Source organism: Paramisgurnus dabryanus, chromosome 14 (genome assembly GCF_030506205.2).
Source record: "Paramisgurnus dabryanus chromosome 14, PD_genome_1.1, whole genome shotgun sequence".
NCBI classification, from domain to species: domain Eukaryota; kingdom Metazoa; phylum Chordata; class Actinopteri; order Cypriniformes; family Cobitidae; genus Paramisgurnus; species Paramisgurnus dabryanus.
The window spans coordinates 27,311,676-27,336,891 of record NC_133350.1 but is presented as its reverse complement, the minus strand read 5'-3'; the positions used below and the strand labels follow the sequence as shown (position 1 = coordinate 27,336,891).

Below are 25,216 nucleotides of genomic sequence, written 5' to 3'. Positions count from 1 at the left end.
TTAACATCACGCTAAAAAATAGCCAAAGAGTTGCAGGAGGCGTAGTGATATTACGCACTGCCCAAAAATGGTCCCCTGCTATTGAATGTAAGCAAGGGGACTTTTTTCAGGCAGTGCGTAATATCACTACACCTCCTGCAGTCATGTTACAGCAGCAAAGTCCTTGATTATTACGCCAGAATGAGAGTATAGTTCCTACACATATCTGAATAGAAAATCAAAAAAAAAAAATTTCTGTCGGTCTTAGTACACGATGTAACTACAGAAGAGTCAAGTTTTATATAGAAAAAATATCAAAACCCTTTGGTTATTTTTTAGCGCGATGCTAATGGTCTAATCAGATTCAATGGATTATGCTAAGCTATGCTAAAAGTGGTACCGCCAGACCCAGATGTCAGCTGAATGGATTTCAAAATGGTAAAAATCAAATGTTTAACTCTAGGGAAGATGGAAAATGAGCATATTTTCAAAAAAGTGGAATGTCCCTTTAACAGCTCTGCGTTGTACGATAATTAATTAATAAAAATAACTTCCAGTAAAATTTTCAGAAATGAAAAACAAATATATTATTATTTTAATTGTAAAGAAAATTTTTTCCATGTCTTATTGTTTTTTTTTTTACTTTTCTGGGGGGTGAAATATAACTTGGACATTCCTGACAGTTTTGGTACATCAGATATTTACTGCTGCGTGCTGTCAAAATACAATTCAGTTCCTGTATAAATATTGCTCAACCTTGTTAAAACAAAAAAATAGCAAAAAATTTGCCGTTCCAATCTATTCAATGAGAAACATATTAAAGGGATAAATCACAGAAAAATAAAAATTCTGTCATCATTTACTAATCCTGAAGTTGTTCAAACTATAAAACTATAAATGTCTTTGTTCTTCTGAATACAAATGACAATATTTTAAAGAGTGTTTGTAACCAAGTAGAACTGGGGCACCATTGGCTTTACTGTAAAAATGTACAATTCATTTTAACTTTCTTGACTAGTGAGGAGTCACTATAAATGAAGAGTTTCGTTTCAAAATGAGATAACTCCGTTTTTTTATTTTTTTAGAAATCTCGTTTTTTGGTTGTGCATTCCAATTAATATCAATTCAACTGCAGTTGGTTTGTTTTGATTTTAACCTTCATAACTTAAAAAAATACAGCTAAGTAGCACCATTATGATTATGAAATTAAATTTCATAATTATGAAATTAAAGTAGAATTAGCTAAAGTTATTTCATTTTTATAATTTACCCCTCACTGTAATTTGTCATTTCAAATTGATTAGACTTAAAAATGTAAGCGCAACAAGGAATTTTTACACTGTACTGTAGGAAAAAATTATACTATGGAAGTGAATGGTGCCCCAGATCTCTTATTAACATTTATTTAAATATCTTAATTTGTTTTATGCATAACAAAGAAATGTATACAGGTTTGGGGCAACCTGAGAGTAAGTAAATGATGACAGAATTCATTTTTAGGGTGAACTATCCCTTTAATGTTTTGCTCTAGTAAGGTAAGTTTCACAGTAAACAAAATATTCAGGATGAAAAACACTGCACACACTAAACAATCTGTAGCTCTAGTAACAGACAATTATCATTAATAAGACAATTCACTATAAAAGTTTGTATCCTAAACTTATATACAACACTACATTAACTCTTAATATACATGACATGTTCATAAAAATATACTGTGTATGAAATAGTACTATTGCATTTACCATGAAGTGAAGAATAAATTACAGTAGTATTTATACAACAGTTTCATGTGTGGTGAGGTTCACTTTTCAAATAACTAGCAGTTACGCTAAATAACAGGAAGTACCGCCACCCCATAATGATGTTTAAGTGCGGCAGATGTTAAATAAAGAGAGGAAATGTGAAGAAAACGAATAAGGTCTTATCTTAATCACAGCTTCTGATTAGAAAACCCAGATAAGTGCAGAAACATCTGTTTTGCTGTTTCACAGCGCTGTGTCGAGTTATATACATCCCATGATTTAACTGAGGTCATTCTGAGAAGATCTAAAGCATTGCAGGAGGAGGTAAAGGATGATTTTGCAGATGCAGGAGGAACAGAGCAGAACTGTGATGAAAGACGAGATGTAAAAATAAACATGATCTGCATGAATCCGAAACTATCAAACGCACATACGAAGAAGTTCACGTTTGAAATTATAATGAGTCTCTCCTTCTCATCAATATGATGATGTCGAGAGCGTTTTGTGTGTGTAGTCCTTAAAAGTTTTTTGCTGTTAAAAATGAAATAAAAGAGCAGGAGTTTGGAGAGATTCACCTGCATAGTATTTTCTTGAGGGCCTTCCAGTGAGGCATTGTAGGATTGAGATAAGCTGCAGATTTAGCACTTTGTGTCCCCTGTGGATGGACACACACCTGCTTCTGGATTACCTGATAAAAATAAACCAAACTTTAAAAAGATAAGCAGTGGTCTTTTTTGTATCTTTCATTCCCATCAGCAGCAGTGCCTGACACATCCCAACATGCAATTTATCTGCGTATGAAAGATCACCTGATGCGGGTGTAGCTGTGGAGGGGGGCGTGCGGGACGCATCGTCGTCACTGAAGCGGGCGACTTCACCCTCAGGGACAGCCGGCTGCCCCTCTGACTCCTGCCCACCGGTGCTCCGCAGTGCCAGGGTGCGATGATGTAACGCTGCAAACAGCTGCGCAGCATCCTTAGAGCTAGACTGAGAGATGACAGCCACCGTAAGTTCAAACTTAAACCGAATAGCAGTCCACTTACGGCTCAAATCTGTGGTGGTGGTGGACTGTAATCTTACAGCGATGAGGAAGACTTTAACACCCTGCTCCTCTGTGTCCATGGCGGTTATTCTGAGACTCTTCTCACTGGCTTTATCCACCTGCATCTGAGGCCAGATCTTTGTGTTGAGAATCACTCGAAGACTTCCTTGGGTCCTCATGACTGCAACCCACAAACAAACACAGCTCTAACAAAGACATACAGGTACAAAAAACATGCAGTCTCTAAAAGACTCAATTTGAATCACATGAGGTAACGTGTAGGTTTTAAATGTGCTCTATACTTTAATTGTGTTTGAACCCAAGAAAAACACATGCTAATAAAAAATGTGTACTTTGTAATGCTTTGAATAAAAGCATCTGCCAAATGCATTGCATACATGACAATATGTGTCTCATAATTTAATAATGAGATTAGGAGCATCAAAGTTTGATTTCAATCTTTGACATGACCGTCCTCATTCAATATTAAAGATATCAATGTCATATTTTCACAGAATGTTCTGTACGTTATGTAGAAAACAGTAAAGCACAAAAAAAAAACGATAGCTGGGTTTTCACATACTGTGTGTGCCTGCTTGACTAATTAATAGAAGTGTTGGCGCCCCCTTGTGTTGGTCCAAACATCTGCATGTATTTTTGTCATAGGATTATGCAATCTGTATATATAACATTTAATGAATTTTGGTGACTGTTATGCAAAACAAGTGTTTGTTTCAGTATCTATCCGAAATGATAGGAAACTGAGATATTAACTGACATGTAGAGGATTAAAGCATGGGTTTTCAAACTGTGGTCAGAGGACCCCAAGGAGGCCCCAGAAAACTTTGGCGAAAAAAGACAAAAAAGTAAAAATTTATTTATTAAGTTTATCTCTCATTTCTTACTACAGTACATTCCAGAATTGTTTATACTTTATTTTGTAAAGGTTTTCTTATTACAGTCCCCTTTATCTCACTCACTGATGTTTATAAGGCAGTATTCCTTGTAAAGCTGCTATGAAACAAGATTTATTATCAAAAAATACATATGATTTGAAAATGCAGCATTACTCTAATTGTAGCCATTATAGTTGTTATAAATAAAAATATGTAAATTGATAGGATATATAGTTAAGGTAGGGGGTCCCTAACAAAAGGTTTATCATATTTGGGGGTCCTTGGCATCATAAAGTTTTGAAAACCCCTGCCTTAAAGGATAATTCAGCCAAATTACAATCAGTTGTGTGCTTAGTACCATCATTTTTTTTATATATATTTTCTTTTTTGTTTATCAGGAAAAAAGAAATTCATACAGGCTGTCTGAGAACAATATGAGGACGAGAAAAATATTTTTGGGTGAACTATCCCTTTAAGTTAAAATGGATCACGCCCACATTTTGGGAATTTAGCTTATTCACCGTATCCCCCAGAGTTAGATAAGTCCATACATACCTTTCTCATCTCCGTGCGTGCTGTAACTCTGTCTGACACACCCACCGCTAGCCTAGCCTAGCACAAAGACTGGAAGTGATTGGCTCCAGCTAGCATACTGCTCCCAATAAGTGACAAAATAACGCCAACATTTTCCTATTTATATGATGTGATTTGTATAGTCACACAAATAACAAGGTCATATGAGACACAGCCATCTTTTAACCGTATACTATATTCTCAGAAGGCGAAGCACTGCTACTTGGGCGGAGTGATTTGCACATCTCTGACCGAACTCTCTGCTCCTCACTTTTTTTGAAGTCCCAAAAAGTCGGCGTGTTCCTTTAAGGTCAACCCTTAAGAGCATTTCCAACATTAAAACTACGAACAATGCATCAGTTTTTACTTTCTTTTTTGTCATCAATATTCAGTCTTCTGAATCTGTGCATATGTCATTCAAACCCTTTTCTTACAGGACAAGTCAATGTCTACATAATTTTTTAACTTAAAAAAATGTGTAAGTACTGCACTCTGCAAAAACAGCAGCATCATATATTGTGAAAGCACGGGTAGTGTTGTAGTCAAGTCTGAGTCAAGACCAAGGCCAGAGATCAAATGTCGAGTCCCAATCAAGACTTTATCTTGACTCTGTAATGACTCGGATTTGACACTCGATCTCTGATCTCGGACTCAACTACGAGACTAGGCTGTGTTGTGTTACCCAGTCTGGACTGTAGCATGCCGTCATCAGCGGATGACATGTCATTGAGTCGGAGCACTCCACATCCTCTCTCCACCCATGACTGAGAGACCACCTCAAACACAAACAGCTTACACTGCATCTGAAAACACACAGGGATCATCTTCTCATCTGCTTTGACCAAACGAAATGAGTGGATCTGAGAGCTGCTCTCACCTGTAGCACGTTGCTCTCCGACTCCTCTCCCGTCTTCACCTCCACCCGCTCCAATAAACACTTCTGGGGTTTGTGGGCTTCGTGACGAGCCGCAGACTCCTCCAGAGAATCTTTCGTGTTGTCACCTACATAAACCACATTATACAAACCAATCACACACTGACACACAAACTTGACCGTTACACCAGTCCACAATGTACAAACACATACCCTTCTCCAAGTTTTGATCGTGTGAGGGGAGAATCTGTCCAAATAGGGTGACGTCCGACTGCTGGTCTCTGCTGCCTCCTGCTGGTTCTGCGCTGAATTGTGGCAGTGTCTGGAATTAATAAATGTGGGTGGGATTGAGGCATTTGATTTCTTGTAAATTGGAAATCAGGGCCAAATTTTTACAAACAAGTCAAACGATTAGAGAGGAATTTATTGCTTTACCAGGACTCGATCTGACATGTTCTGGCCAAAGACAAACTTTGCGCTTTTGGCATCGCCGTCATTGGCTTTCTGTGTGCTACGAGAAACAATATTCATGCCAAGAACTGTTACAAGTTTCTGCCTGAGGAGACCTTGAAAACCTTTTTAAAACAGGAAAAACATTTAAACTGCAGTACCTGGAAGTGATGTACTGCAAGAAGTAATTTGTTTCCTTTTTGGCCGAAGGACAATTATCCTTAGATGAACGTCTATCCACCTACCCACAAACAACACAAATATATCTTAAAAAGACAAAATAACTGTACTGTAAAAGTACTTCTTCATTTTGAAATAGTTACAGATAACAACAATTCAGTCAAACCTTTACTCGTTCCTTCATGTTTTGTCCAAATACAAATGTGGTTTCGACAGGAGCGTCATGTCCTTCAGATTTGTTGCTTGTCTTTTCATCAAAGCTTTTGCTGTTCTTCATCTCGTTTAAAAAACAAAAGACAATTAAATTGATAGTTTGTAATCTGTTCACTTTCACGGGTACTAAAATCATTGGGGATGCCAAACAAAACAAAGACGTGCAGAACTAGATGTCTTTGTTTTTGGAAGTTAGAAGACTTGGAAAACAGAAAACGGACTTTGGACGGCAGCCCATGCTGCGTTCAAACTTGCTGACACTGACATGATGTGGAATATAAAAAAGCTTTTTTATAATTAAAGATATTTGGGTTACACTTTATTTTAAGAGGTCACTGTTACAGTATTATAATACATTGAAGTACAGAGTGCTTACTATAGGGTTATGCTGCGTTCACACCAACCGCGGTAGAGGCTTGAAGCGCGAGTGATTTCAATGTTAAGGCAATGTGAAGACGCGTTGACGTGCGTCTGGAGGTCCTGCGGCGCAGAAGAGGCGTTTGGCGCAACGCGGAAGACGCGTTTCCGCCTCATTCGCGCGGTAATGGTGCTTTTTGTGGTTCACACAAATTTGCAGCTGACACCCGAGTTGAAAGTTTTGAACTTTGGTGGAATTTCGCGCTGCGTTAACCAATCAGGAGCATGCTTGTTGCTGTGGTGGCAGCCCCGCCCGGGGTCACTCATTCAGCATGAAGGCTTGATATTGTCCGTAGGCAGTCACCCGGAGACATACGACAGAAGTTCTTATTTCCATAGAGGAGACAGGAATAAAAAGGACCTCGCTTGGAAGAGTGTCAGTGAGGACATTGGGCAACCTGGTAAGTTGTAATACACACTTCACTTTTGAGTCACATGACGTTTATCGACCCGCGCCGTTTATCTTCCCCCTATAGTAAGGTTACCAAATACAAACTGGTAACTCTCTCGATAAATGCACAATCAACAAAAATCAAAAGTCATCTTGCAAACAGACAACCGCCTAGCACTTTCCCCTCCCACAAGAAGCGGATTTTGACGTGCGTCAAATGCTTGCTTTTTCCGCGCATCTACTCCGCTCTACACGCGCGAATGCATTCACACTGTTCAAGCGCCAAACTAGGCACGGTAGACGCGATTTTGACGCCTGAAACTCGGTTGGTGTAAACGCACCATTAGTTATAAGGTTTGGTTTAGGGTGAGTTGCATGTACCTATACCTAATTTACTGTTATTACTATAATAATTACATGTAAGAAAGACACTGTAAAATAAAGGGTTACCGACATTTGTATTAGGACACTTGGATGTTAGAAGTTAGCAAATCTTATTACACGCCACTTTAAAATGCTTGATTCTGGTTGGCCAGTTGCGACATTCCAAAGTATGTTTCTCCGAAAAGGTAACCCGGATGCTGCAAATCATTTTGACAGGTACCTTTTAACTCTTTCCCCACCATTGACGAGTTATCTCGTCAATTAAGAGAAAACATTTGTATAAAAAAATTGTTTTTGAAGAATTTTTATGTTAATCTGTAATACCGCAACTATCCACTTACCCAATTTATGAAAAAACTGAAGCCAAAACATTATTTACTAATTTTAAACGATGTATTTTTTAATAATCATTCTAAATCTGATCTCAAAATTCCTTCACAAAAATGCCATTTTTTAGCTTTTGGCTATATTTTTTAGGAAAAATACTCATATTTCAGAGTTTATAAGCAGAGAAAAAATATAGATAGGATGAAATTATTTTTCCCCATTTTGTCTGTTTGTTTATTGTTTGTTTGAAAGCAGAGGGTGTTCTTTCATTTGATATATTTGAATGTTTATATATTTTTAGAAGAAAATTTTCCTGGAAGGCATTTTGTGAAACTTTTGTAAAAATCACAAAAAAAGTTGGCGAGTAACTTTTCAATAAATGGCTGGCGGATAGGGATGCGCGATAATTTGCATGCAATATTATGCACATCTTGTCAGTAATGCTGGTTCCTTGATTAGTAGTAAATCGCCATCACCTGCTATTCAGATGGAGCAGCATTTACTACACAAAGCCGTAATTCACTGATAAACTGGGCCATATGGATTTTTGGGGGCCGATGCCGATATTAACTCGAAAAGAGCCGATTTATAAGATGATATTTTGATTTTTAAAATAAACTAGATATTAGACCCATTTCCTATAAACTGCACTTACCCAACACATTCAATAGCAAAATATCTGCCTGATCTATGTATGTGGGCTGTATAAACCATTTTCCAGAAGGGATTATGTTAAAAAGCCTTCGATTACAGCCTCAATGACTAAACAATTGGATATGAAAAGTATATATTTTTAAATGATCAAAAAACTGTCTGGTTTTAAACATTTAACACTTTTACTTCCAGTTGAAGCTGGTTTTAACAGTCTGTGTACTGTAAATAAATTATAATACATGTCCCTTCTGGTTTAATCATTTCTGACGCACCTACAGTAGATACTGAAACTACACTATATTTGTTCTCACAGACACATTCACAACGGACCCGTATATCTTCTCTCCTTCTCTTTGTGCAGTCTGAATCAAAACATTTGCAGTTAACAGGTCATGTGTGAACAGAACCTTTCCGGTAAATCAGTGCTCCCCATTTACTAGTAAGACCGGTTGTAAGATTGAAAGTAATTTACCGGTAAGTGCTGTGTCTGTGTGAACGAAAAATATAGGATTCCTGGCTTAAAGAACATCCGCATTTCTTTACCCAAGTTGTTTAAAACAGCTTACCATCTATTTGCCAAACTGCCGACGTCCTTAGCACATTCTCTGTGAAGCCCCGTTTGACGCCGCCAAACGCAATGTTGTTTGGTCACGAGCAACTTCGCGACCGTCAGCGTTTGCCACAGATGTGAAAACAACAAAATACGTACCGTGGATATTAAGTCATAACCCGCCATTGTTTACAAATACGACACTGAGCTCACCGGCCGCGCGCCACAGGTAACCTCCGCTTTTTCTCTGAGTTTACATGCCGGGTGTAATGCTTTGCAATCGGCTTGGCTGATAGCTTTCTTCTGTAGTGGATTTCTGGCGCTGTTGTCAACTGAGGAGTTGCAGACCTCCCTCTGGTGGGCAAACTATGCACCACTCATAACATGAGTGAAGCATGAAAGACTGTTTCTCATGTTTTATCGGCCGTTATAAACGCTGATGCCGATATAAATGCAATTAGCTCATATCGGCCGATAATATCGGCAGGGCTCTAATATCACATACATGTCGCAGGCAATACGTTCGCAATAATTAATGCGATATTGCCCCAATTGTCAGTAAACTACAGATTTGTGTAGTAAATGCCGTTCCATCTTAATAGCAGGTGATGGTGATTTACTACTAATCAAGGAACCGGCTTAACTGACAAGATGCGCAATGACAATCACATGCAAATTATCGCGCATCCCAACTAGCAGGGAATAAGTTAATATTACTCAAAAATTTATATAAATATGCCTTTAATAACATATCTGCCATTAAATTTACAAATGATTAAACCAAAGAGTGTGTTCGTGACATTCTTGTCGTCTTATCTTAAAACCGAAAGTAAACGTGTTTTCCTCTGGGAAATCCCTAAAAATTAGCAAATGATATATTTTAAATCAATATATAATGTTCCTTACCCTACTTATGAGGTTAATGGCTGTGTAATAAGCAGGATAATCTACAAGGAGCAGGTTGTAATCGTGAAATAAGTAGTGATAGACCGATATATCGGCCGGCCGATATATCGGCCGGCCGATATTTGCAAGTTTTATGTGTATCGGCATCGGCCGATACGTGGCTGCCATGTTCGGCCATTTTTCCGGCATTATTTACAGACAGAGTAGTGGAAGCCGCAAGCGATTGCAAGTCATGTGACTAAAAACAACCAACAACATTGAAAGATGGTTCCATAGCACCCTCACCTGTTTTTACTATTTGTTAAATATAGTTTTTTTGAGTTCAATAAATGTTACTTTTTAAAAATTGAGACCTGTTACATTTAGCATCATCATTGTGTCGTTTTATGATGTAAATTGAGTGAGCAAAAGCAGTATCGGCTCCAAATATCGGCTCAAGAAAATCGGCAGCCTGTATCGGTCATCGGCTAAGGCTGATGAAACAAAAATCGATTTCGGCATCGGCACTGAAAAATCCATATCGGTCGATCCCTAGAAATAAGCACCTTCAGACCCTCCGTATCATGTCAGATCACACTGTCAGGGCTAACAACCTGCTGCCTATACATTATCCCTTACATAATGAGTGTGATAAAAGTCACTCTGGGACACCTTTGTGACTTCTTTGTCATTACAAATGGGTCACATTTTAAGTGACTTAACTAGTGTTGTGAGTAATAAGTGGTGGCTTACAGATGACAGCTGGTTATCCTGCGCAGCTGTACTTGAGTCAGCATCTGAGGGCTCATTCAATCCATTTGAGCTTGTGTCTGTGATGAAGTGAAAATCTTTAATATATGATCTAAATTAACTCCTTAGATTCTGTTTTTTCCTAGCACATTTCATGTTCTTACCGCTCTGAGGCGGGGTTCTGGTCGGAGGAGGCTGCAGGACAGGTGGTCGCAGGATACTGCGCTGTGCTTCTTTGGGTTTAGGACTGGGGACACCTGGAAGAAATGAATTAACCATGGTCACTCACTCTTAAAATACCAGGCCGGACAGTGATGTCCTCAGACTGTCAGGCTCTAGGAGGATCTCAGATTCAGAGTTCATCGTGGCTATCTACTGAATCATGACAAACAACAACTTCATTAAAAACAGATGTTAGGACTTACCAGCACTGGGCGCCTGCCCGTGGATCAGCGTTGGGGGCTTTAGGCGAAACCCCACTGTCTTCTCCTCTGATTAAAGGAGGCAAAGTCAAGACAACAACATTACTTATGTAATATAGGCTAAGCATTACGGTAGATGTCACATTTATCATAGCACATTTGTTTTGTAGCACATTGTAGCAAGGTCTTACCAGGTTCTGAGTCAGAGTCTGACGTTGGTGACTGACTGATATTGGATGGCATGATAGTATTATTCTTAGAAACTGCAAAGAGGGAAAATAAAGTCTGTCAAATACGGTTAACTAAAAAAACATCCTTTATCTATTGTATCGATTTATCTACCATATTGTAAATTGTAGATAAATTGTAGATATCGAGTATTGTACAGTTCTCAGGAATAGTCAATTCTGATTGGTCTGATTTGTGTCTGTCCATATTGAACGCGAGAAAGGGATGTGGCACAACACAATCAATCAGGAAATACAGACAATACAGGGTTTCCCGCAGCACTTTTCAGTTCGGGCGGCCCACCTAAGCTGGGATACCCTACCACCTTAACAAGGTTGTCCAAAAAAAATTAGCTGCACAAAAGGCCGTCAAGTGCATCTCGGAGAATAGCGTGGACGCGCTTCACACTGCGAGCGGGCACGCGCCACATGGCCGAAATGAGAGGAAGACATGGTCCGTCAATGTCTAGAGCAGTGGTTCTCAAACTTTTTCAGTGTGCAGCCCCCCTTGTGTACGGTGCATTCCTTCGCGGCCCCCCAAAGAAAATTTACGACAAATTTGTTCTAAAAGGTAACATTTTAATTAAACAAAACATATTAAATTATACAAAGTAGAGCTGTTGGTTAGTAGCCTTATTTTTTAAGGTTTGATTACACAGAATTCATGATAAATAAATTTATTTTATAAAATGTCATAAAACTGGGGGCCCCCCGGACCTGGTCTAGAGGATAACTAGCCTGTTGATAAAACATTTAATTAATTAATAATCTAGTATGTGTTACTTTTCTGTCATAGTTTTTTCAAAATTAAAGTTTTATTTGAGTGTTTTAAATAAAATATTTTCATCATGACTCGTACGCCCCTTTGATTGCCACGCCCCTGGCCCACCCACCTGCACAACCCTACCACCTTAACTAACAAATTTTCTGCTTTTAAACAACAACAAAAAACATTTCATTCATCTTCATTTGTTTTCTTTTATCACTTCTCAAAAATGGGAAGGTTTCTTCAAAATACCAAGTTTTGAACAAAAATAGATCATTGCATTTTTGTAAAGAACTTTTGTTAGGGATCAGATTCAAATCGAAGATCAAAACAAACACAAAGTTTTAACAGCTTTTGTATCTGTAAATTTTGTTGTGTTTTATAAGGTGGGTAAGAGCACCACCTAGTGCATAATAGGCGAAATATGGATTGCCGTAAAAATCTGTCTTTGACATGGAAGCGTTTTCTTTTAATCTAGACATAACTCGTGAATGGCGGGAAAAGAGTTACATTTCAAATAAAAAATGTATTTAAGTGGATGATTTACCCTACTGATTAAATTTTTTGGAGAATAAAACCTCCCAGGACCCTGCCAAATCATCTACAGTTAAATCCACAAAGTATAGGTAAGAATAATGTCAGGATTACCGGAGTGTGTAAAAGAAGAAGTTCTTCCTCTTTTGGCAGCAAGGCAGTAAATGCCATCATCTTTATCAGAGTCTAAAGACAAATAGAAATAAAGACTGTATTAAAAGATAATACAAGAGACTGAGAAATAAAAAGAGAATAATGTAATACTTCAGTACCACCTTACAATAAGGCTTAATAGGTGAACATTAGTAAATGCATTAGCTAACAATGAGCAATGTGTGTTTACAGCATTTATTAAGGTCAAACTCATGTTATGAATCGTAAGCTTACAGTTATGAAATGGTGTAGGGTAAGCAGACATTGATTTTTTTATGTACTTGCTTAATAATTGATTTTTGTTATTTTTAGTTTTATTAAATGTTGCAGCTTTTGTAAAACATTTTCTCATTGTTAGATTAAGTACCAAATGTGATTAACCAATGTAACCAAAGTAAACCTTATCATAAAGTGCTATCAATGTTTTCTGTATACTGGAAAAAAGTCTCACCCTCTCCATCCTCTGAGCTGGACCTCTCTGCTGACCTCTACAGACAGATTCAGAATCAGTGTTATAGTATCAGTACTGAACAGGTGTGAACACTATTACAATTGATTCAATATACAGAACTGGTAAGTGCAGAAATGTTGGTCTTACTTTTTGTGCTTTATCTTTCTGGTAGACAAACACAGAAGAAGCTACAGCAGGTTTCTCTGCAAATTAAGAGATGCTTAGTGATCATAAAGGACATTATAGCATTTCATGTTCAACCACTGACCTACCTGTATACAGGGGAACACATCTTCATCATTTTAAAAACAACAAGAAAAATCCTTTATACAAACACAAGCTACCATCAATGTTATGGACCTCATTAATACATATATACATATATTAATATAATATATACAAGACCAATCAGTGTTAATTATCTAACAAATATGCAAATAAAAACAAGAACCTATTATTCATCTATGCCTAGGTAAATAATAATGTAAATACCCAATAAATACAATCTTACATTCCACGACACCTTTAAACATGCAAATGTGCTATTACATAATGGAAATATTTTCTTAAAATATCAGGGGCACTTCAAGTAAACAATTTAGGCCAGGAGGGTTCGGCTGACAAGAGTTTGAAAACACCTTATTTACATAAACACGACTCACCATTTTCATCTGCCATCCTGATGTCTGTGTCCCTCCTTAAGATGATATCAGGTTGTTTTGAGTACAGTATCACCATCAGAGACACAACACTTCACAAAAAAATTATTAGTTATTAAATGCAATGTCTGGAAAGACATAAAAATCCTTAAGCTACTTATAAACAATGCATTTGTATGAGCAACTGACATGCTATACTTGATCAAAAACTATTTTAAACAGCATAGTTTTATTTCTTGTACAATGATGAAAGTATAATTTTTTTCACCTAATCTTACATTAATAGGGCACAAGACATTTTTTTTCACACCACAAGAACTAGTGAAATGCAAGAACACTGTAGCCAAAACTATTAATGTTAATGTATATTATTTTAAACGTATTCGTCAAATAATGTTAACCGATGATGTGTCAATTAGTGTGTCAGAATGAGGTATGCATTTAATAATTTAAAACGTATCCCTTAAAAACTAACTGTACACATCACAAAAGACAAAGACATACATCATGGTCCTAAATCTAAAACCTGCTAGTATATAGGAAGTCAGAATATAAAAAAACCCGTAAAATACAGCAGCACACATAGTAAAATGCAAATAAACAGATAGATGTAAACAAATATAAACACATCTGTATGTAAACATTGCTCATAGCTCTTAATAACAGCGGTGCGATAAAATGTTGGCTAATACAGCGCGATTAAAACCAACACACACTCACTCAACTCCAAACACTTTAATACTTCACAATATCGTGCATTACAGAGATTAAATGCGAACTGAGTTAACACACTGGTGTTTTGACACTTACCCTCAGCTGTCAACCCTGCCGCCATCTTACTTCCGCTCTTTACCCACAATCCTCTGCGCTGACATCAATAGCGACCGACGCAAATTTTGTTTCGTTTTTTTTAAGACATGTATTATCTCTTGAAAATTCGCCAATATAAACGCTATTACAGAAAGTCAAATAAGAACAAATAAATCACAAAACACAACAATAGTGAAATAAATTAGACTAATATAAAAACAGCAGAAGTGAAACAATATTTTCTATATTTAAGTGTTACGAAACCAATTTGTAAAACATGTATTGTGATTGTAAAAAATCGTTCTATTTTTTTTTTTTACAAAGATAAGAAAGATTTTTTTCAATTTATATTTATTTTCCAATTAACATTTTACGTTTACAAACCAACCAAGGCATTGCAATGCATTTATACAAAATAAAAGCACAAACTCAACATTAAACAATTTATAGAAAAAATATATATATATATACAATAACATCACAAAAACACTATAAGAGAGGCTTACTCAAATTAGCTTGTATTTATCACAAAGTAGAATTAATTTAAGGGCTTTTTATTATTAGCAATTTTAAGGATTTGTATATAAGTTTAACCCATAGTTTAACCTCATTTAACCACTGATTAAAGTTGGGCTTTGACTTGTACAATCTCCATTTATTAATAAAAAACTTTGCAAAACAGAGCAAGAAGTTGATAATCAACTGTAAATCCTTGTTTTCCAAAAATATACCAAATTTAATAGCTGTATTGTGAGGGGTGGGAACATTCTTAAGTTTTTAAGAGTTATTCATGTTATTTTGCAGAATTTTGGTGACAGTTCGGCTGATTTGTCAAATTAGGTAACATGATAAAACTTAGTCAGTGACAAAAACGGTTTGGCAAGGTGAGAAATTCAAAAACTTCAAAAAGCATGCATCAGGTTTATTTCAATGCACATAGTATATTAATGTTGATGTTATGCAATAAAAAAATACATTTGCACCATTTTTTTAAAGTTAAGACTGAATGGACCTGAAAAGGTCAAATGGTGAAACTGCCAATTGTGCAAAAGACCGAAAAATATAAAATATTTTATCCACTTTGATAGCATGTAAGCGTAATCATCAAAAAAAGTAAATATTTTATTATTTATTATTAAATGTAAATTTTAATGCATTTTTGCAATATTTTTCCTGACATATGCTGAAAACAGCTCTGTTTTCTAAATAATATTTGACAAATTATGTAAAAATATATGAAAAAAAAATCATATTATACTAAACTAGATGATTATATTTTATTCCACTTTTTTATGAATATACTTATATTTTAATTTAAAAAAAAATACTAGTTACACCAATTGACACAGACCAGTTACACCACACTGACATTTTTCAAAATGAAATAAAACCAAAAATGTTAGACTTGGTCCTCAAAAAAAAACAGATTGTATGCAAGTGCAAATTTATTTTGAAATTTTAACCCTTTTACATTTAATTGAACCATACCGACACAAAATAATTAACGCCACGTCATTGACCCAAATACATAACAGTTTTAAATGCCCCAATGTCAAATATAGAGTACGGAGGATTCATCTCATTGTAGTTTATTTTGCATCAACCACATGTTAGACAATAAATTCACACATACAATTTTCACCTGTAGTGTTTAATTAAACACTTTATTTGATTCATTGAAATACAAGCGCTAATTATGTACTAAAGACAGTATTAAATTATGAAATCCATAATAAAAATGTACAAATCTATAGACTAATATAAAATTAAATGTGGTTTCTTGCTAATAAAATGCAAAGGCTTTGGTCAAGCTATATTGTTAGCTTTAGTGTAAGTGTTCATAATTCCCTTTTATACAGTAAATAGTTCACACTTTAAGATTCATTAAACACTATCAAGAGTATATACAAAAAAAAAAAAACATTACTTAAGGCTAACGAGGTGCTGATAATCTATTTCTGATTATCCAAGTCATGATACGTTTGATCTCTGTTCCTATACAGACAATAATGCTGTATTATAAACACAATATCAAAAAAGATGGAGAATATGCCCAGTCCAAACTTTGTGGGATCCCCAAATATAAACTTCCATTTGTCTGTGAAGAAAATACATTAACAGATTAATAGAGGAAAGACATATATAGTGAGGCTGGATAACACTCAGACTTCACCTAAAAAGTGGACGTCATCTATTGAGAATCACACATTACCCGACTGTCAAGTCATAAATCACAGTTGTTTGGTGTATGACTTTAGATCTGAACCGTGGAGCATTATATGCCGAGATGTCACTCAGTTAAAATATTGAACAAACCTGTAATTGAATCTGTACCTGTGAAATCAATCATCTTTGAATGCTTAACTAGAGCTAACTTGCCCTGACTGCAAAATGAGGCAGAAGTATCTTAGTGTAATCCAGCCTTCAGTCTGAAAAATCATTTAAGTATATACTGAAAGTGAGTGTGTTAGCTATAGGAGTTGTTTGTGTGGTCTTACCATTGTTAAAGGCCTCAAGAAACATCTGGATTAAACTGCAGCTGCCACCTGTGAAGTCCAGCAGAATGCCTCCAATGCTCCATCCCTCTGTGCTCTTTCTGCGGTAGTTCATATAAGCCTAAAAAATCAATAACAGATGATCACAAACCTACTCGTTGAAAACTCTTGCTCAATGTACTTTCACAGGCCATGTGTGTAAAAGTGTTTGGAGAAGTCATTTATTTCTGTTCAAAATACAGGAAGTGTGAAATTAGTATTATTTATATTTAACAGTATGTCTTTCACAACATACTGTAGGTCTACTGCTCTGGTACAAATTTTTCCAATAAATAAAATATTTTCATCAAAATGTAGTAACATTCAACACTATAAATGTAACACCTTTTGTAACTTAGACCACATTAGTATAACTTAGTAGTTGAAGTCGTTGCAAACGCTATTTGTAAATGAATGTACCTGTGGAATGTATTTGACAAGTGTAACACCCAGTTTAATATAAGAGAAGTAGTACAGATACTCCAGCCAGGTGATGATATGTGCCACAGCAACAAAGAGGGAGACGAACGCAAAGCTCCAGGCAAACACCAACAACCCAATGGCTACTTTGGAAACTTTTTGCCCACCTCTCTACACATCAAAAAGCAGACAGGGATATGAGAATAAGGTTTAAGGAACAAGGCAATCCTAAAAGGTGAAACGTTAATACTCACCTCATAGATGACACACTGGCAGATGTAGATGAGAGTAAGAACTACAGCATGAAGGCTGAAGAACACATCATTGGCATCGACAGGAATGACTCCGTTTGGATCTTTCTTCAGGAACTCCTCCTGTATAATTGTGTGATATTTGTGCATTTATTCAGCACTTTTCCAATATTATGCTTGTAAAGAACCAGGTTAGTTTGTGAAAGGTTTACACCTGAAAATCTAATAGAAATTGTGTTACTGTTTTCTTTGCTTAAAAGGTTCACTAGTACTATACCATATGTTTAAAAATAATATAATCTTTTTATTATTATTAGCCCATTTTAATTCTAGATGGAGTAGGTTACCAAATGAGGGTCGACAAGTTCAGATCACACATGACCAGCGGACACTACTTTTTTAAGTGTTTTAAGTGTTTGTCTTGGGAAAAAATGTACTTTACTAAAAAATGTTTACTACATTCTAAAGCATATAATCATACTGTGTATCCCTTTTATATTGCATATTAAAATTGATTTAATAACTAATAACATAAAAAATGTGTTCCTTTACTTTTCTTGAGTAAAAAAATACCAGATGTTTAATGTACTTAAATATTAAATATAAATCAAAAACTTGAAATTATAAAATATAGTGGAGTAAAAATTATGATAATATGCTTTGGAATGTATGTTTTCCAAAGAAAAACACTGATAAAATACTTAAAAATTTACTTTTATGTAGAAAGTAAAAATACTTAAGTAGTGTCCACCTCTGGTTATTGGACACTTGGATGATAAAATGCAGAATGAATGAATAAATCAATGAAAAAGTTCACCCCAAAATGAATATTAGACCATATTTTATTTACACTCATGCTGTCCTAGACTGTAAAAAATCCTTGTTGCAATTTTTTAACTAACCTGAATTAACAATTGATTTACTTTCTTGACCAGTAAGGAGTTGCAATAGATTATAAAAAAAATAAAGTGAAATTAGCTTAAGTTATTTCAACTTTATTTTTATAATTTATACCAACTCTTTACTAGTCAAGAAAGTTAAAATGAATTAAAGTTAAATTAAGTTAAAAATGTTAGTGCAACAAAGAATTTAACTTTCTCCTTTCAACCAAACACATTGTAAGTTTTATTAAATAATATCCTGGTATTTATAATTGCATTGGATGGTGCCCCATTTTTAAAGCTCCAAAAATGCACCCATTCATCAAAAACTAATCCATACACTTATTAAATGTCTTCTGAGGTGAAGCAATGGCCTCAACTCTCTCGTGAACATATGTATACATGGCCATAGTTTATAAAGTTTCATATATAAATGTTTAACCTGTCGCTGTGCCTAGAAAGATATTTAATCAACATATAATTCGTTTTTTAACGACACCGTGTGTGCCCAACTTTACAGCAGAAATAAAAATGTACCAGGTAAATGTACCAGGCTAGTCTATATAGCTAATTTTGCCCTTAATAACAACTGTGAGGGGGGTGAATTTTTTTGTAACTCATCCTTTTAAATTATATAAAGCCTTAAAGTTCTGCATAATTAAGGGCGTGGCCACATAAGTGACTGGTGAACTGCCACTGCTGTCACTACTTTCGAGCTAGGTGGGCATGGTTTCAGCAGCCAGGCACCTAAGCTCTACCCACATCCTGCCTTTTTACCATTTTCGGTGTGATGCAGGGTGACCAGTGGCGGTTGGTGACTGCCTTCCGAGGGGTGCAAATTCAAAATATGTGTTCAATGTGTCATGTGTGTTGCTTGTGTTTTCAAAATATGTGTTTGTTGCATCATGTGAACCATGTGCATCACGTGTCTTGTCAAAATACGTGCCTGCTGCTCACGCGTTAAAACCGTTTATGATAAAAGTGGCGTTCACGTGCACAAAATACTTTCAAGATACTCACTTAAAAGTAAACTTTGATACACACGAGATTATGCGAGTATCTGGCAAACCCGAGCAACTCATCATAAACCCTTATGCAGCAGGCACTTATTTTGACAAGACACGTGTTGCACATGATTCACATATTATTTTGAAATGATGAAACACACACATGACGGGCTACATACATGTTGTGACAAGCTTCGCATCATGCACCCTCGAAATAAAAGTCACCGGCCGCCACTGATAGTAACATGCTGCCAAGATGCCAACGGCAGGCCCCGCCAACTATTGGCTTCAAAAAAGCTCTCCACAAACCTATGGGTGACATCACTGACACAACGTCCATGTTTTTGTACATTCTATGCATTTAAAACTAAACTAAAACTTTACCAGTGTCACATACTAAACCGTAAGTACACATAAACCATACCATATTGCAATACAGCAGGTCGACAGATCTAAAACAAATAAATGTAAGATTACGTCAACTCTCACCTGTATATAAGGCACCCAGAACAAGCCAACATTGAATACGCTGTAGGCAACGAATCCGGTTAGGTTGAGAACGATGAAATCAAAATTGAGCCCCACCACACTGTGTGGCAAAAAAGTTTGTGTTATTTCTTAAAGCTTTTTTATTCATTATTTTATTCTTACGTCTCAAAGAGAAAACACCTCACCTGCGTCGCCTCCAGTTCTCATACGCTTGTGGGTAAAATGACACAGACCAGGCCAGAAAGTAAATCCAGCCAATAACCTGGTTAATGATGAAGAGTACTGTGCTCCTTACAATCAAGAATCGGATTCGAGTTTCAAAGCTAAAAGAAAATGATTTTGTTTAAAATGGTAAAATATAAAACATCATATAGCTTAGTGGTAGACAACTGCAAAACCCCCATGGAACACACATTATAAAAAAAATCTATGCACTTTAGGCTGCTTTCAATAAAAGCGCCTGTCAAATGCATAAATTTCAATGCAAATACACCCTTGGGCTCACAAATGGTTTCCAGGAACTGCATACATTTTATAGCTGTAGGCTATGTATGAAATATGCAGCTTCTTTTTGGGCGAAAAATTGTACATATGATTTTAATGGCAAAATGGGATTAGTTCTTAAAATCTGACCTACTTTAAACCTGGCACAGTGTTTAATGATGCAAGTGCTAAGAAATGCAATAAAAAAAGAGACGATAATAATGAAACTAACTACAGAGAGAAACTGTGTGAACCGTAGTAAATTTCTTGTAGTGTATTTCGCCACCTGTGAGACCCTAAAGCTTATATTCTGTTACTTGGGTGGGGTGATGTACATTTTGGAAAACAAAAATAAGGTGACGGACCAACAAAGGTTGAAAATCCCTGAACTACGTGACATGTTAAAAAAAGACATGTTATTATAAAGTATTAGGATTTTGACAAGAAATATGTGCTTCATTCAGCGTGTGAAAGGAGAAGGTCCCTCTGGCTGTTATTTTAAGGACACTGAATACATCTCATCGGTTAACACACATCTGAGACTTACTGTTATTTCCCAATAAACTTCAACAGAACTTGTTTTGCAAAATCCTGATGTGTGAACCATGTTAACCACATCATACACAATCTGAAACAGCTGCTGTACCTTCTTTATAAACAGCTTGCTAAAAGCATAATAAAGCTATGGGACAAGATTGTCGATTTAGTTCAAAACGCACCTTTTAACACGAGTGTCATTGCTAAAAAGGTAAGTTGACACCTGCCCGACCCCCTTCGCCTGCACTTCAAAAGATACAGATGTGTTTCCTGCAGGCACAAGAATCTGTGGAAGATGAGAAAGACAAATGTAGCTGTTTATCCTTGCTTACATTGACAAGGAGACTATTCATCACATTCAAATGAGCGATTAATCTCTGAAACATTCATTTAAAGGGGACATATTATGAGATTTTTTTAAAGATGAAAACTAAGTTTAAAATAGGTCTGAGCAAAAGTGTGCCGTTTTGGGTGTGTCATTTAAAATGCAAATGAGCGGATGAAGTGCAACCACTGATCACAATGATCGTGGTTTGTTGCAATTGAAACTCAATTGTGCTGTGAAATATTTTATCTCTCTCTTTCTCTCCATACTAAATGGTTGTGCTGTGGTTGGATAGTGCAGATAAAGGGGGCGGTATTACCTTATTCTGACATCACAATAAGGGCCAAATTACAATGACCTATTTTTCACATGCTTGCAGAAAATGGTTTACCAAAACTAAGTTATTGGGTTGATCTTTTTAATATTTTCTAGGTTGATAGAAGCACTGGGGACACAATTATAGCACTTAAACATGGAAAAAGTCAGATTTTCATAATATGTCCCCTTTAAGCTCAATAAGCATTCATGACCAAAAAAACATGATGATGCCTGTAGGCTACGTTAGAAACCAATAGAGATAACAGAGATTGATTGGCTATTTGACACAAACTAAGATTATGGATGTCTTGGATCAGGGATGTTAATATTGAAGAATATAAGAATTTATGAATAGAAAAAAAAGCCTACAGACATTTTGCCACTTTTTTATCCTTAATTTGTGAATGGCCTGTAATTGGCGCAGATTGCTGCCCTAGCGGTCTGATAAAGTAATCATTTGTATAAGAAATCATTTGTAAGTGTAGTGCATATATGTCCATGCTTGAATATGATTTGGAAGCTGCACGGATGTGTGCGCAAAATGACACGTCCGTCTTGCGTGCGTCCGAATAGAACTTCACTGATTGCTAGTGATGGGGACGAGACCGCCTATGCCGAGTCCGAGTTAAAACCGAGTCTTTGAAGGGTCGAGACCGAGTCCGTTGGTTTTCAAATAGAGTTGAGTCCGAGTCAAGACAGCACCGATACCACTTTTTTGGAATACGAGTACGAGTATGAGTACGAGTACTTGCATTTCAGTACTTGCCGATACCGAGTACTTAATAAAAAACATGATTTAAATTTACTGGTAACAGCTTTAGTCATATAATTTAACAAAAAACAAGGGACTAGTTTTCCAGTTTGTTGTAAACTCTGCCTCTTTGGACAACACAAGAGGCATTAACCCCTTACACGCCGCTCAAACATAGACATTTCTCAGACCGTGGTATCGATTCCAGGTATCGGGGGACTTTTAACGAGTACGAGTACTTTAGAAAATGTGGTATCGAGGCCGATACCCAATACCAGTATCGGTGCATCCCTAATATATTCATGATTTAATATCACCCCAGTTAATAATCAAGTTAGGCCTACAGACTAAGCTAGATTGGGAAATGTTTAGAGGAGCGTCTTAACGTCTTAATATGGATGGACTATGCTTTTACTATCATTAAAAAAAGCCCTACCACATGCATCATCTTCAGACTATTTTTCTAGAGATAAATAAACGGCTCTGATGGCGGTATCTTTGCTTTGCACCATGGGATGTCATTTTCAAATAATGCACCGTCAACCTTGCATTTTATTATTATTGTTATGTGTGTTTTTATATGAAAAAAAATGCGCTGGTCTCGAGGACGCTGTCTGAAATTACGAGTCCTGTGTGTCTGAGACAGAGTCAAGACCGAGTCTTTGGATGAACAAGTCCAAGATGAGTCCGAGAAAGCAGAAATCGAGTCCGAGACCGGTCACGAGTACTACATCACTACTGATCACCTCTGTCCTAGACCCTGACCATAAACATTTCTCTTTTTGCACAAACAAAGAAAAACTTTTTGAAATGTGTCCTGCTTAAGAAATGTCCACTGTGGTAACTGAAAAAGAGACAATCCACTCTCTTTGGATATTTACCTCTGGACTGATCGCATGCTCTTTGATAATGTAATGTTGCGTGAAAATATGATAATGTATAAATCCTGGGGCCTCATTAATAAAACTGTGCGTAGGATCCTTACTAAAAGTATACGTACGCACAAAAGCCAAAAAATATTAAGACTTATAAAACAAAGCAATATTCCCTTTATAAATCACAAGTCACCGGCAAGTATGCGTACATGAATCATCCTTAGATCCCACCCTGCAAGCCCATTCTCCCATTAGGTTAGTTTGTTTTTATAGTTCACAACCTTTACGTAGGAACTGCCGTACACGTGTTTCAAGCCCCGTTTTTAAATATCTGGAAATGTATATAGCAAGTGAAGGTTAGGGAATAAGCTAGCCTTCGAGCACACTGGTGCTATATGTCGCCACACTAAAAATAAGGCTATCAGCGCAGACTAGACACGTTTTACAGACAATATTATATGGTTTGGACATCTTGTGATCAATGACAATGATTTTTTTATTTTTATTAATAGTAATAAAAAATATTTGGACTTTTGTTTCCTGACCTTTGTTTTGGTCTTGAACCCTCTGTGTTAAGCTTTTGAATTTGTTTTGGAAGGCACTCTTATCTACATTAAATCATATGCAATCTCTAATCTAAAAAGCAATTTTGATACTAAGCTTGGCATTACATCCGTATGCATCCATGCATTAAAGCTACTTTTTGTTTGGGAGTATCTAAAACAACCAAACTCTTTGAAACCCTCAATAGTCGATACGATGTTCCTGTTAGATGTTTAGTTGTGTTATCGTAAGTGTACATACCTCATCTGGTAGCTGAATTATAAAGGAGACATTTCTGGATGTATATGTGATGTTAAAATAAAGTGTTACTGATGTGTTCAACTGCGAACTGTGAAAAACAAATGCGTAAAAATGATTAATAATGACCATATATTACCATGTGTCATGTACACTAAATTCATTTAATATACATATATCTTATACCTTAATGTAATAGTGATGTTTAGTGAGGATTGTTGCTGTAGATCAACTATTGCTGGAGCTGTAATGGACACTTCTGCATCTGCAAAGATTTTAAAGGCAATACTAACATTCATACAAAACATACAGCCAAATCCAAAACTAAAGCAATGTGATTAGATTAAAAGCACTTTTATAATGAATGAACTTTGCTGTAAAGCTGCTTTGAAACTAACTGTAATGTATAAATAGCTATATAAATAAAAGTGACTTGAATTCTTTGTTTTTATTTTCATAAAATAATGTTACGTTACTTACCAGCAGATGCAGCATACACACTCACAGATAGCGTTAGGAAAAACAGCAAAACTCGCTCTTTCATCTTAAATAACGTTTATCTGTGTTAACTGATAATGTCATGCATGAGTTAACAGCTGTCATAAAGAAAGCGAAACGCTCGCTCCACTCGACGACTGTTGAAAGTCAACGTAGACAAACGACAAACCTGCGACCCCGAAAATGTAAAATCTGTACATATAAAATAATTATGAAGAAACTAACGTCTTTAAAAAGAGGAAACTAATTTGAACTTCCTTTTGCGAGATGTTTGATCACATGACGCAGATCAGCTGACACGTGTAGCTCGCTGTGTCTGACGTCATGACTTTGAGTCGATTTCAAGGATGCAGATACTGTAAGTTTTAATCGGTGTTAATCTATTTTTTTTTAGAATATCTAAGATTAAAGTTAAAGGAGAATTTGCTTGGTGAAGGCGTACAGTAAATTATTTAAAAAAGGATATAAACTGAAAGAATATATATATTTTTAAATCCGGAAAAAAATAATATATTAAAATCTCTCAGGCTGTAAGCTTTTATAAAATATGTTATAAAAAATAACATCTGGTTTTAAACCTTATTAATGATTTAATTTACGATTATAGTTTTATATATATCTAGATTAATCTCATACAAAATAAAAGTAATTTTTTGCATAACATATGAGTTTGTGCTGTGTGTAATTATTATGTATATGTAAATACACACACAT

The 25,216-nt window shown here is 36.0% G+C and overlaps 2 protein-coding genes across 3 annotated transcripts; both read right to left on the bottom strand.

Moving 5' to 3' along the window:
* Nucleotides 1-14,377, bottom strand: ranbp3a (RAN binding protein 3a). Of its 2 annotated transcripts, XR_010521045.1 has the most exons (19): nucleotides 14,333-14,377; nucleotides 13,526-13,614; nucleotides 13,011-13,066; nucleotides 12,864-12,900; nucleotides 12,374-12,445; nucleotides 10,924-10,995; nucleotides 10,736-10,801; nucleotides 10,475-10,567; nucleotides 10,314-10,390; nucleotides 5,906-6,016; nucleotides 5,721-5,800; nucleotides 5,545-5,620; nucleotides 5,323-5,431; nucleotides 5,113-5,237; nucleotides 4,918-5,038; nucleotides 2,805-2,947; nucleotides 2,534-2,711; nucleotides 2,300-2,412; nucleotides 1-2,089 (listed from the first exon to the last, which is right to left on the bottom strand). XR_010521045.1 is itself a non-coding variant. In XM_065241861.1 (18 exons), exons 2-18 carry the CDS (start codon nucleotides 13,599-13,601, stop codon nucleotides 2,363-2,365), a joined length of 1,542 nt encoding a protein of 513 aa, XP_065097933.1. In that variant the 5' UTR covers nucleotides 13,602-13,614; nucleotides 14,333-14,377; the 3' UTR covers nucleotides 1-2,362. The 2 variants fall into 2 exon arrangements, 1 of the variants encoding a protein (XP_065097933.1); XM_065241861.1 differs by having other exon boundaries at nucleotides 1-2,412.
* A 1,382-nt stretch (nucleotides 14,378-15,759) lies between these two features.
* Nucleotides 15,760-24,789, bottom strand: ctns (cystinosin, lysosomal cystine transporter). The gene is made up of 10 exons (XM_065241868.1): nucleotides 24,485-24,789; nucleotides 24,191-24,269; nucleotides 24,008-24,095; nucleotides 21,117-21,220; nucleotides 20,100-20,237; nucleotides 19,915-20,014; nucleotides 17,541-17,660; nucleotides 17,287-17,457; nucleotides 16,831-16,948; nucleotides 15,760-16,430 (listed from the first exon to the last, which is right to left on the bottom strand). Exons 1-10 carry the CDS (start codon nucleotides 24,546-24,548, stop codon nucleotides 16,285-16,287), a joined length of 1,128 nt encoding a protein of 375 aa, XP_065097940.1. The 5' UTR covers nucleotides 24,549-24,789; the 3' UTR covers nucleotides 15,760-16,284.
* Nucleotides 24,790-25,216: the final 427 nt, after the last annotated feature.

Coding starts and splice junctions, on each gene's coding strand:
- ranbp3a (XM_065241861.1), bottom strand. CDS start 13,601: ATGGTGATACTGTACTCAAAACAACCTGATATCATCTTAAGGAGGGAC. Junction 10,391..10,474: donor CAGAACCCCGCCTCAGAGCG/GTAAGAACATGA, acceptor ACTTCATCACAG/ACACAAGCTCAAATGGATTG. Junction 5,801..5,905: donor ACATGAAGGAACGAGTAAAG/GTTTGACTGAAT, acceptor GTTTGTGGGTAG/GTGGATAGACGTTCATCTAA.
- ctns (XM_065241868.1), bottom strand. CDS start 24,548: ATGAAAGAGCGAGTTTTGCTGTTTTTCCTAACGCTATCTGTGAGTGTG. Junction 24,096..24,190: donor AACATCACTATTACATTAAG/GTATAAGATATA, acceptor TGTTTTTCACAG/TTCGCAGTTGAACACATCAG. Junction 20,238..21,116: donor AATGACACTCGTGTTAAAAG/GTGCGTTTTGAA, acceptor ATTTTCTTTTAG/CTTTGAAACTCGAATCCGAT.